Here is a 16,746-nt window from a genome sequence, read left to right as displayed (position 1 = left end):
TGCGGTATGGGCACTATGAGTTCTTGGTCATGTCTTTTGGTTTGACCAACGCCCCAGCAGCCTTCATGGATCTAATGAACAGGATGTTCAATGATTTTCTGGATCAGTTCGTTATTGTCTTCATCGACAACATCTTGGTGTATTCCAGTTCAGAGGCAGAGCACAAGCTTCATCTTCAACAGGTTCTTCAGAGATTGAGGGAGCATCAGTTGTACGCCAAGTTTAAGAAATGTGAATTTTGGCTACCAGAAGTGACATTCCTTGGACATATAGTGGGTGCAGATGGGATTAAGGTGGATCCATCTAAGGTAGAGGCGGTTAGGGATTGGCCGAGGCCAAGGAACGCCTCAGAGGTGCGGAGTTTCCTTGGTTTGGCAGGTTACTATAGGCGGTTTGTAGAGGGCTTCTCGAAGATAGCGGCACCGATGACAGAATTGACACGGAAGAATTTGAAGTTTATCTGGTCAGACAAGTGCGAAGACAGTTTCCAAGAATTGAAGCGACGACTTATTACAGCACCTGTGTTGAGTCTTCCTTCGGGGGAAATGAAGTTTGTTGTTTACTACGATGCATCGAGGTTGGGTTTGGGCTGTGTGTTGATGCAGAATGAGAAAGTCATAGCTTATGCATCATGGCAACTGAAGGAGTATGAGCAGCGGTATCCTACCCATGATTTGGAGCTGGCAACAGTGGTATTTGCACTGAAGATTTGACGACATTACTTGTATGGGGAGAAGTGCGAGGTATATACTGATCATAAGAGTCCGAAGTATTTCTTTACACAGAAGGACCTGAACAAGAGGCAGAGGCATTGGCTTGAGTTGGTAAAGGACTATGATTGTGATATTCTTTACCATCCGGGGAAAGCCAATGTGGTGGCAGATGCACTGAGCCGGAGAGGCCCAGGTCAGTTATATAGTTCCATTCAAATCTCAAGGGAGTTAGCTGATGAGATGGTCAGAGCGGGGATAGAGTTGGTGGTAGGCCGGTTGGCCAATATTACTCTGCAGTCAACCCTGCTAAAGCAGATCAGAGAAGGACAGTTAGCAGACGTTCAGTTACAAGAGGTCAGAGAGAATGTCTTAGCGGGAGTAGGTAAGGACTATTCTATTTCTGAGGTTGGTCTGCTGCGGTATCAGGGGCGGATTTGTGTTCCAGATGACGCAGGAATTAGACGTGAGATACTGGATAAGTCTCACACTACGCCGTACTCACTTCATCCGGGTACCACGAAGATGTATCAGGATCTACGGACTTTATATTGGTGGCCCGGGATGAAGAAGGATGTAGTAGAGTACGTGGCCAAATGTTTGACTTGTCAGCAAGTAAAAGCTGAGCATCAGCGACCAGCAGGGTTGCTTCAGCCCTTGGGTATTCCAGAGTAGAAATGGGAGGATATTACGATGGATTTCGTGGGAGGTTTACCCAGAACGGTTGGGCTTCATGACTCGGTGTGGGTGATAGTGGATAGATACACCAAGTCAGCCCATTTTCTTCCAGTGAGGTTGACATACACCGTGGATCAGTATGCAGAGCTGTATGTGAGGGAGATTGTTCGCCTCCATGGGGTTCCTAAGTCTATTGTGTCAGACTGGGATCCTATCTTTACCTCCATGTTTTGGGGTAGCTTGCAGAAGGCTATGGGGACTCAGTTGAAGTTCAGCACGGCCTTTCATCCTCAGACTGACAGACAGTCTGAGAGGACGATTCAGGTACTAGAAGATATGATCAGAGCATGCGTGATCGACTTTGAGGGATCATGGAGTAAGTATATCCTGTTGATTGAATTTTCATATAACAACAGTTATCAGTCAACGATTGGGATGGCTCCATATGAACGGTTATATGGGAGAAAATGCAGATCACCCATTCATTGGGATGAAATGGGTGAAAGGAAGTATTTGGGACCAGATATGGTTCAGAGGACAAATGAAGCTATAGAAAAGATTCGAGCTAGAATGCTCGCCTCACAGAGCAGACAGAAAAGCTACGCTGATCCCAAGCGTAGGAACATGGAGTTCCAAGTTGGGGACCACGTCTTTCTCTGAGTTTCACCATTGCGGGGAGTGAGGAGGTTTGGAAAGAAGGGCAAGTTAAGCCCTAGATTCATTGGACCATTTGAAATCCTGGAAAGGATTGGTCAGGTGGCGTACAAATTAGCCTTACCGCCATCATTATCAGGAGTCCATGACGTATTCCATGTTTCTATGCTTCAGAAGTACATCTCAGATGTGACTCATGTGTTGAGGTATGAAGATCTGGAGTTACAGACAGATTTGGCTTATGAAGAGCAACCGGTTCAGATCTTGGATCGAAAAGACAAAGTACTACGGAATAAGACAATTCCTCTCGTTAAGGTTCTATGGAGGAATAGTAAGGTCGAGGAGGCAACCTGGGAGCTTGAGACAGCGATGCGGGATCAATATCAAGTTATTCAGGTAAATTTCGAGGACGAAATTCTCATTAGAAGGGGATAGTTGTAACGACCCAAATTTGCTAATAAGGCTTAAGGGCCTTGATTAGTGTGCTGGGAGGGCATAATGGGAATTATGTGTGATTTAAATGAGTTAAATGCATGAATATGTGGAAAGCATGCTTATATGGTTATTTGTATATTTGTGATGCATGACTAGGTGTATTAGTATGCATGTAGGCCCTGATTAGGTTAGAAGAGCATTTTCGTAATTTTGGCTCGTCGATGACATAAATGTTAATAACCGTGATAAATTGATGAGACCACAGTATTATGTGGATATATTTATAATCTGTGATTCAAGACGGTCCTAGTGAGCGAGTTAACGAAAACGTCACGATGGGGATTTATACCCGGCTCGGGGCGAGCCAGGGGGTATTTATGGGAATGTAGGTAATATATTGGAAATTATTTGGTATTGAGGAATATAATTGGAGATTAGTTAGGTGTCGGGAATTAAGCGGTGAATATTAGAGACATTCGAGGAATTAGCAGGAATTGGGGTGAAATGATGAAAATGCCCCTAGATGCACTTAAAGGTTTAAAATTAAAAGGGAGGGCATTATGGTCATTTGGATTACAAGAGATAAGTATGTTGAGGCTTTATACTTAGTGGAAATTGTATAGTAATGTAGAAGTCTGAGAAAAGAAAGAAAAGAAGGAAAAGAAAGAAAAAGGAAAGGGAAGAAAACAGAGCAGTTTTTCTAAGGGTCGGTTGGTGATCTCCTTCACCATTGTCTTCATTTTTTTCTTGGAGAAAAACTCAGAGGGGAGCTAGGTTAGGCTGAGCAACAAGAATTCTGAGCTAAGCTTGAAGGGTTGGCAAGGGATTAGCAAGAACACACCAATACTTATGAGAAGACTTTGGAGTTTTCAATTTCTGGTTTGGCTCGTTTAAGCTATGGTGTCTAAGCTGAGTTGATGGGAACTTTAGGGGAATTCAAGCCAAGGAATTGAGGAAGAACAAGCTAAGGAGGTCTAGAGGCTAACTTGAAATCGAATTTCCATCAAAGGTATAAAATTCTAAGCTTTAAACTTTGAAGTTTTGATTGTGTTTTGCTGAATTATGAAGTCTAGGAGCAACTATGGTGAATTTTGGGATTAGGGGTGCATGTGGTTAGGTTTTGTATGATTATGATGCTTGGGATGAGTTAGACATGTTAGTGAGCTTTATTTTGAGTTTGGTGAAAGTTTGGGGAAGTTTTGGTTAAGTTTGGCTCGGGAGAAATCGCAGGAAGAAATTGAGCAGTTTGGCAGTCTGTGACTAGTGCTACAGCACTAGCCTTTGGGAGCTGTAGCACTAGGCCAAGTTTGATGAGGGCATTTTGGTTCTATTTGTAGCGCTGTAGCGCCCTCCAATGAGTGTTGTAGCGCTACCTTGTTTTCAGACTGGGGTTTTAGGGTTATTTTCAAGGGTTTTTGACCAAGGGTTCGGGGTTCAATTCCACTACCCCGTTTGGTGGAATTAGGACTTCTCGAGGGCTCGAGATTGGTCCCGAGGCTAGGTTATGGACTTGAGGGTTGGTGATGACTTTGGTCTATGATTGTGACTAGGTACGCACTAGGGCTCGGGAAGGATCGTGCTTGAGGATTTCATTTAACAAAGCTAGCAAATTCAAAGGTAAGAAAACTGCACCCGGTTATGTGTTTGTGATGGGACTAAGTACTCCTGATATCTATATAATGTCATAGATGGTATTACGCCATGGGACATGTGATATACGGCCTAAGAGTGTCATAATCTATATTTGCGCACAGGGCGCGGCTCGGCCACTGGTAGCCGAGGACAGCTTAACATTCACTGAGCTCAGTTTAAGCGGGCCGGAGTCAGTGGGATAAATAGAGGGTGCGGCCTTAGGGCGTTAACCCTAGTTATCAATGTAAATGGATGATTGATATGAAATGATATGTTTAGTATGTTGAATACTTGATTATTGTGAATGTTTATATGGATGAGGACATGCTTATGTGATATGAGATATTGAATTGTATGTTGGTTGTTTATGCACTGTTGTTGTGTTTTCTTGCTGGGCCTTGGCTCACGGGTGCTTCGTGGTGTAGGTAAAGGCAAAGGCAAGTTGGACCAATCCTGAGATGGAGAGCTGCGGGGTTGAATGTACATAGCCAGCTGTTCGGTCACCATGGCCGAGGAGTGGATTAGGACAGGGATTGCCTAACTGTCTGTTTTGCCTTTATATGGCTTATTATTGTATTTAAACCTTATGTCTTTTGTAACAGTCTTTAATTAAATTATTTTTGGGATCCCGTGTAAACAAAAACAATTTATTTATAAGAAATACAGTTTTTGAGACCAAAATCTTTTAACCCTAGTTCCGCTATAGTTTCAATAACACGATTTTAATTAAATGACTTGATTAGCAAGTCTAGCACTTTTATAAACATACAGTATAACGGTCTTGGCTATCCAGGGCATTACAGAAGCTGTGACTCATTAGTCAGGTTCGGCAGTGGTACTGGGCACTAGTCACACAGTGCTGACTCATAAGTCAGAATGGCCTTAGCGTGTTCAACGCAAGCCAATAAAGATTATATCTAATCGACATCTGCATTAAATGACTCAGAAGAGCGTTAATGTCGGACCGACCTCAAGTTCGATGAAAACTAAAAGCGTTTGTGTGACTTACCCAGCAGTCACTCATCTGTTTAAGCTAGTGACTATCCATCAGTCACTCATCTGATAGAGCCATTGCAGGAAAGCCCAGGTAACGGTTTCGTTACACGGCTATGGGCACCGAGCCCCGGAGTGACTTGCTTGTTAGTCTCTCAGTATGGTTAACAGAACCTCAAAGTGATATTCACTCATCTATTCAGGGCTTTAAGCTCTGTATGATCATTTTGATCATCATATGCATGGCTTTGGGTGCTGAGCCCCGTAGTGACTTGCTTGTCGGTCACTCAGTATGGTTTACCAGAACCTCTAGTGTTAAATCACTCATCTGATTAGGATTGACTTGATAGTCATCCAATCTGATAGTCATCCAATCAGAAGGGCAGGATTTCTTATCCTGGATACCCCAACATTGACTGAATTCATTTGCATGCTTGAATAAAGTTATGTTTGCTAGGCATGCCAGATATGATTTGATATCATGATATGACTGTTCATGAGCATATTGAGTTTTCTTGCTGGGCTTCGGCTCACGGGTGCTATGTGGTGCAGGTAAAGGCAAAAAAAGGCTGGGCCATCCTTGAGTTGGAGAGCTTAGGTGACGATGTGTACATATGCAGCTGCTCGACCACCACGGCCGAGGTTTGAAGGAGAGGAACCAGGGCTAAACCCTGTTATGCCGCTTAGATCGGCTGGTTGTAAATATTTTGTTATAATAAACCTCTAAATTATATTTTTGGGATCCCAATGTATACAGTAAATGTTCTAGTGAAACGTTATACCTTGACCGAAATTTTTAATCCCTAAACCGCTAATCATACTTAGTTACACGTTTATGGCCAAATGACTCGATTAGCGAGTTTAGCACTGTTTACAATGTGCACCGTAATGGTCCCTGGAGTATAGGGCGTTACATTCTCTGTCTCTAAAAGAGTTGTTGACGCTTCATCCACAGTTAAAGTGGTTTTTCCAACTAAAAGTGTAGTCACCAACGTCTCATATGATTTTGGAAAAGAGATCAACAAAATAATAATTTTATCTTCTTCATCAATTTTGACATCTACAGTTAACAATTGAGTTATGCACTTATTAAATCTATTTATATGAGCCCTAACATCATCACATTCAATCATCTTTAACTCATATAACTACTTCTTCAAATATAACATATTTGTTAGGGATTTAGACATATAAAATTTCTCTAACTTTTTCCATAACTTAGAAGGACATGTTTCACTCAATTGACTATACTTTAATTCAGGTTCAAACTTAAGCGAATAGTGTTTACCGCTTTTGCTTGCAGCTCTTCCCAATCTTCATCATCCATACTCTTGGGCTTCTTTCCCTACAGTGCCTTCATGAGCCCATGTTATACCAATGTAATGCCCCACATCACTATGGCTGCTTCCTGGAATGACGACTGTCCTTACAAACCAACACGAGTCTTTCTAAAGTGTTTTGTCCTCACTCGCACGCTTCCTCGGAAAACTTCCTAGGAGGTCACCCATTATGGGACTACTCCAGGTCAAGCACGCTTAACTGTGGAGTTCTCAAGTGATGGACTACCGAAAAAAAGATGCATCTTGTTGGCATAGGCAATACTCATCAATCCATTTAATCCCTCTTCAACTGTGTAGTCTTATACCTACACAGTCTTAGAATCACCACACTTGACCTTCCCCAGGCGATGTGGGATTGCACAGCTTTTTACCCAGTCTTTCCCTCTGCGAATCGAAGGATTCTAAGTGTCACAACCAAAACATATCATCTTTGAAATATTCGGCGAAGATCTGAACCTTGGCTCTAGTACCACTTGCTGGGATGAAAAAAAAGACAAACTTCCCTAGTGCAGAAGAAACAATAAAGAAGCAAAGAATTGACTCGGTTTGGTAAAGTTACCAAACCCGCAAAGAGATATCTATTTTATTTCAAACTTCAATATTACACACTGAAACTCTCTCAATCTCTTACCAAAAACTCAATACACCATTTGCTTCTCACTCTTCCACTCTTTAAACTTACTTTCACCACTCTACAAACTCACTCTCACATTCTCTTCAATACTCACTCTCACACTCTCTTCAAAAGCCCGCACTCACTTCTCTCTTCAAAAGCCCACACTCACACATACACAAAATACATTTATAGAGTAATAAACTTGAGCACCAAGACAACTTGCCCAACAAGACACTCATGTTACACAAATTAGTAATTACTCAATGTTTAAAAATACTATAAATAAAAACCATAATTAATTTGAGTCAATACTCAACAGAAACAATAGCATATCCAACTATAAATGGCCCCTCAAACAGAAAGCCTGTGACTTATTAAGCAAAAGCAACTAATTTTCCATTACCTAAATTGCTCATCTGAAAAGGAAAAAAAAATGCTAAAATTCAACAAACAAGCAAAAAAAAGGGTGAATCACTTTTGTTGCCACTGATGCAAGGTTGTTTCATGCTCATGGCGTTTTTTGATTATTTTTCGTTTTATGATGTCTTTTAGCACTTTATTGTCATTTTCTAATAATATTGTTGTTTTTCATATTGTTGTCGTTTTTATAAATTTTTCCCGTTTTATATTTATGTCGTTTTCCACCACATTATTGTCGTTTTTATAATTTTGTTGTTGGTTTATATTGCTGTCGTTTTTCGTATGTCGTTTATCTTTCTTTTTTTTTTAAGCAATGAATGTCATTTATCTTTGTTTTGGTCGTTTTTTTCTATAAATGTTGCTACCCACATTGATGTCGTTGTTCCATATTTTTGTCATTTTTCGTATGTCGTTTAAATTGTTGTCATTTTCAATTATTTTTTTGCCCGTTTTATTCCATTATCGTTTTCCTTATGAGCGAAAGTTTCTCTGTAGAATCAATTCCATGCTCAAATATAAACAAAATAAAACATATCGATGAAACTTAATGCTAGTTTTATATAATTAGTTCTCTTTTTTTAAGAGCATATATAATAAGGTTTAAGTACAAATGTTCTGTTATATAGGATGATAAACAAATAATTAAATTGTTATATTTATATTGGAAAATTATAATATTGGGGTTGTTGCTTTAGTAGTTCCCACCTGTAGGGGTATTATAAATACCGTTGATGAATTAATCAATGGTTTAAAAACAAATGGCTCCCTGCATGTTCTATTTTTTTTTTTTAATCTTATTATTTAACAGGGGAAAATTAGAGAAAAAAAAAAGTCCTTTATTTTCCAACACAACTAGCTCCAACCTTCTCTTAGCTCCCAAATCAACACAATCAAACTAAAAAAATTTGGGCCACAAATCTGACCAAACCAGAGCCATAGGAAAGGAATACTGCAACCAATAAATTTTGAGCTTCTGACAAGAGAAGATGTTGCTCAACTCAAGAGAAGAATCTATACCTTCTTCCTATTAAAAAATGACCAAATTTATCTCTCATAGTAATCTCATAGCAGGTCATTTTGTTTCTGTTGATATAAAAACTACAGCTTTTGCCTTTTATTTTGAATTTGAAATATGAAAGAATGCTGTTAAAGAGAAGAAGAAGAAGGAGCATTTGTCCTATAAATGATGAACTGAAACCATTATTCTCATTTTTTTTGTATTTTAGAATGATATCCCACAAGGGTATAAAATATGAAGAGGCATATCATTAAACAAAATCAATGATGGTGTATGATACAGAACAGTTACATATGACCATAACAATTAAAATAGTCAGAGAAGCATGAATAAAAAAACTTCATAAACTGAACCAATGCCTACTATAATTTTTTTATTAGTCATCAAGGAATCAAATCTTATTAGTTGAAATATCACCTTTCCAAATGGTGCTCCTTTCTTGGACTTTGAATGTCCACCTGTAATATCATTAGATTGCTTAACATGGTACTGGACTGGAGATGTGAGGAGGTTTAAACCGATCTTTGTTTTCTCAGCTCATATGGTTAAAAATTAAAATGGGTTGGCTATTTGCTGCCATCTGCTGGTAAAAAAAAGTGCCTAGAAGAGAGCTTTTCAGTTGTCAACTCGTGAAGACAAGGACTAAGAAAAAGAGCAAAAAGAGAGAGAGAGAGAGACCCCATTCTGAGGGTTTTCAAACTATCCATTTTCAAGCTCCCCTCCCCACCACACACACAGAAAAAGTAGGGTGAATAACATGTATTTTATCAAAATAAGGACTTGTTATCGTGTATTTTCAATAATGCTCATCTGATACCCTATAATTTGAAATTGTACGTATTTAGTACCTTGTACTCAAATTTGAAAATCATATAATTGATAACAGTTTGGTCATATTGATAAAATATTATTGATCACATTTGTGTCTAAGGTACCAAATATATACAATTTTAAATTTCAGGTACCAAATGAGCACTATTGAACTCATTGAAAACATAGAACTCATTGAAAATATAGGGTACCAAATTTATATTTCGATAAAACACAAAATATCAAATGAGTATTTATCCGAAAAAGTATCATAACTATTCGGAGAGCTCAACAATTTTTGCCTAGAAAAGACCTATCAACATTCTGTTTCTACTTTCAAACTACAATTCCTGGAAATGCAATGTTAATCCCTCAGTATAAAGCAGTTTATTATTGGTAGAAATAATAGTAGAAAAGCATCAAGCTGCTAATAGGAAAGCATCCCAACTAGATCAGCACTTAATATATTAAAATAAATAAAACAGAATCTAATATTACAAACAATAAACGAACGAATCAAGCAATCAAAACGAGATGAGATGTATACTATACATATATAATTTTGTCGAAACAAAACTACTAAATTTACACTAAGCAGTGGTATTGAAATAAGGCAATCTTTAACTAAATTAAACGAAAGTTTCCTTATCCAAAAACCTGAAAATTCTGGTATTTAACACTAAAAAAACCAAATTCTGTAACTCAGAAACACCATCATATCCAAAACAAATTAACTGTAAATGGCCCCCCCAGACAGAAAGACAAAAAGGGATATGACTTATTAAGCAAAAGCAACTAATTTGTTTAATTAACTGTAAATTGCTAATCAAAAAAAGGGAAGAAAAAAAGAAACTAAAATTCAACCAAAAAAAAGGGTGATCGGATTCTATGATTCTTCTTTTTCTTTCTATCTATGAAATCTGTTCACAGTGTCATGTTTAATCACACCAAACAGAGCTCAATGATAAGCATAAATGATCTATAATCAAACTATTCCATTAATAAGAAAGTGTAAATAAAATAATGAAAAGAAGAGATCAAGATCTGCCACATTACCTCACCCCAAAAGTCCAAGCATGAAACTTTTGTCCACAAAACACAACTTTGATGTATTTATATCAGCACTTAGTAGCCTAAAATGCAAATCTCATCATAATATAGTCTAAGATAAAGTTAAACAACATATATATACATATTTATATATTGATGAGATATAATACCAAATAAGGATGAGGTATAATACTTCCAACACCAAGATCCATTAGCTGCTGATCTCCCACGTTTGACTTCTCATACATATAATAAAACCCCTATTGTACATGGCTTTGATTGATGTTATAGATCCAAGCTCAGCTGAATTATTATCACTTTTTACCTTCGTAATAATAGCATAACAATCCTTTTGATTCTTCTCTCTTGAGGCAAAACAGAGTAAACTGACAAAAAATAAAACCCAAACAGAACAAAAAGCAAAAAGAAAAAAGAACAAAAAAAAAAGCAAAGAAGAAAAAAAGAGAGAAAAAAGAAGAAGAAAAAGAAGAACAGACAAAACATCTTCAAAGTTCAAACCTCAAAGGCTCGAAAATCAAATATGAACAAGAAAATTATGGAAGAACAGAAGGAAAAATTAAAGCTTTAATTACCTTAAATTGGAAATTTGACCCTGACCCAAGTCAACAATCAAATCCACGCTCCCCTTTTACAAAAAAGCTTTCTTTTCAATCATCAATGGCTTCGGATCGAATTACACAGGGAAAATTATTAAGGATCTTCATTCCCAACCCATCCTCAGTCTCCACCCACTGTCCATCTCTTCAGATCCAGTTCGATCTACCCCAAACCTGATCCTTCCAGAAACCAATTAGAATTTTCAACATGAAATTAAGAATTCCAGCACAAGGATCTAAAGCCGAACATCGTTCTCCGATGCCGAGATGGACCGGAGTTCCTCTTCTGAAAACCCTAATCGCAGCCAGCCGCGTCTGATTTTCTGAGAGAACGAAGCCCTAAGCCCAAAAGAGCGGCTCCAAAGGTATCGGGCCGCAAAGCCCAAAAGTTTGGTTCCAAGATTTGGGCTATGGGCCGCGTAGGAAGCAAGAGGAAGAATAACGGTAGTTGTTACACGTGGCGAGTTTTGAGTGGAGGAAAGTAGAGAGAGAAATAGAAGGCGTTTGAATCGTTAAAGAAAAGAGTGAGACAGAGAAAGAACCGTTGGGGTGGGACACGTGATAATGAATCAAAGCTCAGTCTCACTCGCTTTCAATTAATTAATTAAAAACAAAATATAAAACTTACTTTGCATTATTAGTCCTTGGACTATACACATTTTATGATTTTATCCTTGAAGTTTTAGTTATTGCAGTTGAATTTTAAAATTTTAATTTATTAACAATTAAGTCTATTATTTGTAAACGAAGGCTCTATTTATTTTCTAGTAAAAAATATGTGCTCACATGATTTGAATGTGTGTTGAATAAATTGAGTTACTGCTAATTTATTTTTGTTTTGAAAGTAATAATTTGGAAATTTTTATTTAAAAAATATTATTAGGAGATTGAAATTATGTATTTTAAATGTTTTATTAGATAATCATTTGTTATAAGATGAATGAAAAATTAAATAAATTCATAAACACTTTTTGTAGGGGTTTGGCTTCTAGTAATGATAATCACAGTGTATTATGGTGACCCATTTTTAATAAGTAACATTTTTTTCAATATAAATAATATGGCTTTTTTGCTGATAAAAAAAGATTATACAGTGCAAATCTCACACCTATCATTTTCGGCTTTTTTATCAATTCTAGGAACCACATGCAGCAGTTATAGGAGACTCGTACTTCATCTTCCCTTGACTGAATCATCGTCAAACATGATTCAAAGAGTTTTCATCTCATCGAGAATGGCATCTTCAATGAGCTTGGCGCATTTCCCACTCAAGAGGGACTCTAAGATTTCCCTATAGTGGAGCTATGGTGGTACTATATGTCCCACATTGTTTAGTTTAGTTTTTTACAAATTATAATTATTCTATATATATGTTATATTTTGTTTGATAAAATTAGTTATATAAATAATAAGCTTAGCAAGGTAAGGCAAATCAGCAAAATAATATTATCATTGATTTTTTCTAAAAATTAATTGTTTTAATAGAAAGATGAGATGAAAAAAAATGAAGACAAAAATAGGTTTTCAAAAATACAACCCAACTTTCAATAATACAAATTAAAATTTATATGTAATATAAATGTAGTTTAAATTCTAAATATAATTTCAAAATTGAATTATTTGCTTTTATTTTTAGATTATAAAGATTTATTGTTTAAATTTTTTTTAGATATGTCTTTCTAATATCGCTCTATTTCTCAGAGGAATTCTCCTATAGGGGTTTCTAATATCACTCTATTTCTCAGGGGAATTCTCCTATAGAGGCTTCACTTTAAGCCTTACCGGTAAGGCTCTCAATGTTCTCGACCCGTGAACAGTTTTCGACGCAATTTTTTTTATGATCATGTATATTGTAGCTATTTAGAGCATCATGCAAATTTTTAGAAAATTCCGAATAGTTTACAGTACCGAAAACTAGGTTCAAACATGTTGCACGCGTAATTTTTTTATGCGCGTGAAAAACAACATGTTTGAACCTAGTTTTCGGTACTGTAAACTATTCGGAATTTTCTGAAAATTTGCAGGATGTTCTAAATAGCTACAATATACATGGTCATAAAAAAAATTCGCGCCGAAAACTGTTTACGAGTCAAGAAATACTGAAAGCCCTACCGGTAAGGCTTAAAGTGAAACCCCTATAGAAGAATTGTTCATATTTCTCATACATAAATAGAAAATTTTCCTATATCTTTTTGAAAAATTTATTTTCAATTACAATAGTAATACAACCTATTATGATAGGATGAAAAAAAAAATCAAGTTAATATTATTTAGAGATTTTTTTTAAATACACATTTTTTTTATTTTTTTACTTTTGAACAGTTTCTATTTTTTTTTCAAAAATACGCACTCAAGTTTTCAAAAATACGATTTTCAAAGTTTCATAATTACGAAAATATAATTTTTAGGAAAAACAACTTACTAGACCAACAAAAAATAACTAAAAAGTAACAAAAATAATATATATATACTATAACAACTAAATATCAACAAAAAAAACCTAAAATCAACGTGAAAACAACACAAAAAAAGACAAAACCGTAAAAATGTAAAAAAAAATTTTACAATCGTAAAATTGAAAAAAAAATATTTGACCGTGAAAACGTAATTTTTTAACAAAAATTAGTATTTCATCTAAAAATATCTATTATTTATTAGGAAAAAATGCTTAATTGTCAAAAAATTATAATTGAAAACCTTAATAGCTAAAATTAATATACGAAGGACCAATACATAATAAATAATATATTCCAGGATCAAAAAAGAATAAAACCTAATATAAAAACATAAAATATAAAAATGTGGGGAAATGAATATTATATAATTTATTTATTAAAAAAAAGAAGAAAATATCTAATAGGTGGGATTATCCAATATTATAGGTAGACTAGTGGAGTTGCTTACGCTTTACAAAAGTCAAGTCACCGTGAGTACGAGAGAGACTGTGATTCCGAAACTACCCCCGAAGGCTGATAGGAAAATAGGGTGAAAAGGGTGTCTAAAATGGTAAATATGTGTCCACGGTGGCCTCTGGCCTCATCGTCAACCCACTTCGATCAACCATCTTCTATAAATACCAACCTCCATATCAACGTTTTTCTTCGTTAGCTCAGATTAGGCATTGTGGATAGAAAGAGAGAGAGAAAGCGAGAGAGTTTCTAGTGAGAGAGAGAGAGAGTTTTTGGAGTTAGGTGGTGGCCGGTGGTCTGTCGTAGGGAGGTTCGGTGGAGGCGCGTGGCTCAAGCTTCGCCATTTCTCTTCTGTTTTTGTTGTTAAAGCTTGCAGTGAGGTATGTCTTTGCAATGTTTCTCTCTCTTTCTCTTTCTCACTCTATCTATCTTTTGTTAGATATTTCTATTTTGTCTGGTTAGTTATGGATAATGATTTAATTAATTAGTTAATTTTTGTTTGATTAACTGTAAAAGGAAGTGAGAGGGAGGAATTGATATTTTATTTTTTTTAATTATCTGTTTTGATATAATTTTAGGCATGTACAGTCTATAATTATGTCATAAATAATTAAATATATCGTATTTGTTTATAATTATATATATGGCTTTTGGAATTGCAAATTTTGTTTATCTGTTGTTCAGATCTGTTGCAGAAAAGAGTTTGAGTGAAGAATTGTACCTCTTTCTCTCTTGTGGGTCCTTTTCCTTTTGTACTCATTCTGTATTTAGGGCTTTCGAATAATTTCAGGCCTTTTGCCTTGCTTAGTAACCATGTTGAGTTTTGGCCCTGCACCTCCATGTTATTCTGGGGGAAAAAGTTGATTCTTGAGGAGAAAAAATGAAGAAATTTTAGATTTTTGAAGCAAGAAGGACATCAAATGCTTAAGTGGCTTTCTTTTTTCTAGTGAAGAGCATTTAATAGATTACAGGCGTACCAAATCCTGATTCTTTGATGGATTTAGAATAGTTTAGGCTTTTGGGGTTGATATTATTAGAACCTTTTCAAAGAAACACAGAGGTTCCAATTCTATTTTGTCTAGTATTGGAATATGCAGCGTTGTCTCATAAATTGACATTTAGAACTTGTCGATTCGCAGTAGCAATGGACATGTGTGGCAAATCCATGGTAGCAGGGCATGCTAATGTGATTTTCCTGTCGACTATTCTGGGTCGAGATGGGCTGATTCCTGTTCACAAATGCGACTGGAAGTGTGAAAATGAGCATGTCTGTGGGAATATGTACCGCTGCAAACTAACTGGACTTACTCACATCTGTGACAAAAACTGTAATCAGAGAATTTTGTATGATAACCATAGCTCACTGTGCAGAGCAAGCCGCCAAATATTTCAGCTTACAGCAGTAGAGGAGCAGGCTGTGAGAGGTATTAGAAGGAAGGTCGATGCAGATAACTCCACAACTGATAGTTGCTCTTTCAAGCGTAGACGCGATGCACAGTTCCACCCTTCTCCTTTCGAGAGATCCTTCTCTGCTGTCAGTCCAATCTGCAGCCAAGTTGGAGACGGCATGGATATGAACTAGAGTTATGCATAAATGCGAAGACATTATATTACTTACTTTTCTAAATCTTTGCTCTTCTTTTTTTTTTCCTCTTTTCTTGGAACAAATCTGGATGATAGAACTTTATGTGAGAAACTTAAATGGTGGACCTGATGTGTCCTACCCGTATGTAGGGACAATCTATATTTCTAGTCTTCTTTAATGCAATTAGATCTTCCATAAGTTTGCTCATCAAAATGCTATATGAATTTGAGTAATGTTCATTTGCTTGTGAGAATTGAATGTAATTCTGTTCTCCTAACTATATTCGACAGAAATCTGGGATATTCATTATTAGTAGGCACTTTTTATGTTATTTCTAGTACATTTGTGGGGCTGAGAAAGAATAGTTATTTTCTTGTACTTGATTTGAATTTGTTTTCGCTCTGTTTTTGTAATAATTGGCAATAATTTTATTTATTTTTTTGTAATTTTAGTTTGCTCCTGTTGATGCTGCATGACTGTAGAAAGGAATAATTTGCAGCTTTTGTTGATGTAACAACTCTTGTTAACTCCCATAGGCTTGTTTGAATTTACCTAGTAGAAGAGTAGAACTGTAGAATGAATGTATCCTTGTTTCACCTTGCCCAGTTTGCAACAGGTTGAAGATGAATAACCAAGCCTTCATGCCGCAACAGTTCCTATATATTCTATTTTTGTTTTCCTTGGTTTTGTTCTGATTCTGATGAATTGATTTCTTAAGTGAATCTCAATTTTGCAGGACTTCAAGCATGTGCTATTATGAAGATTTTAGATTTTTGTTCCACTAACAAAATGTTTATCTCTTGTTTAAATTGCCATTATCGGATTTCAGTTTCTGATATACATTTATTGTTTTCTCCTCTTTTTGATGTAGGTGATCATAAGATTTCTGTGAATTGCAAGTTAAGGCAAGCTTTCCATCGCTATGATTGCAAGCAAATAAGTGGTATGTTACCTCCTAATTCTATGTATTAGGAAAGTTGAAATTTCATACTTGTGTAGTAGCATGATATACTGATCTTGGAATCTAGTCAATTGATTCATTGGTTGGAAAGAAAGACATTGCATTTTGATCCATGCATATATAATCAAATTAGTTTTTGCATTCTGAGACCTGAGAACAACAATCTTCTTAGCCATTCTATAATTTCTCTCCTTTCTTATATATTCCATTTTCTTCCAGCAACTGCCTCTGTTATGTGGCAGATCAGAAAGCTTAGTTTGGGGTTCTGCTGCAAGTTATTATGTAGGCTGCAAAATCCCATTGTGACAAATCTTGAAG

General features: G+C 36.3%; 1 protein-coding gene and 1 long non-coding RNA gene across 2 annotated transcripts; one reads left to right on the top strand and one right to left on the bottom strand.

Moving 5' to 3' along the window:
- Positions 1-9,709: 9,709 nt before the first annotated feature.
- Positions 9,710-11,472, bottom strand: LOC133834354 (uncharacterized). Its single transcript, XR_009893343.1, has 2 exons — positions 10,950-11,472; positions 9,710-10,742 (listed from the first exon to the last, which is right to left on the bottom strand). It is a non-coding gene; the product is annotated as an uncharacterized LOC133834354 (long non-coding RNA).
- A 2,603-nt stretch (positions 11,473-14,075) lies between these two features.
- On the top strand, positions 14,076-15,665 carry LOC133834353 (uncharacterized). The gene is made up of 2 exons (XM_062263940.1): positions 14,076-14,262; positions 15,022-15,665. Exon 2 carries the CDS (start codon positions 15,027-15,029, stop codon positions 15,462-15,464), a length of 438 nt encoding a protein of 145 aa, XP_062119924.1. The 5' UTR covers positions 14,076-14,262; positions 15,022-15,026; the 3' UTR covers positions 15,465-15,665.
- Positions 15,666-16,746: the final 1,081 nt, after the last annotated feature.

This window comes from Humulus lupulus, chromosome 5 (assembly GCF_963169125.1).
Source record: "Humulus lupulus chromosome 5, drHumLupu1.1, whole genome shotgun sequence".
Taxonomy (NCBI): Eukaryota; Viridiplantae; Streptophyta; class Magnoliopsida; order Rosales; family Cannabaceae; genus Humulus; species Humulus lupulus.
The sequence above is the reverse complement of the archived record's forward strand: the minus strand, read 5'-3'. Positions and strand labels throughout refer to the sequence as shown.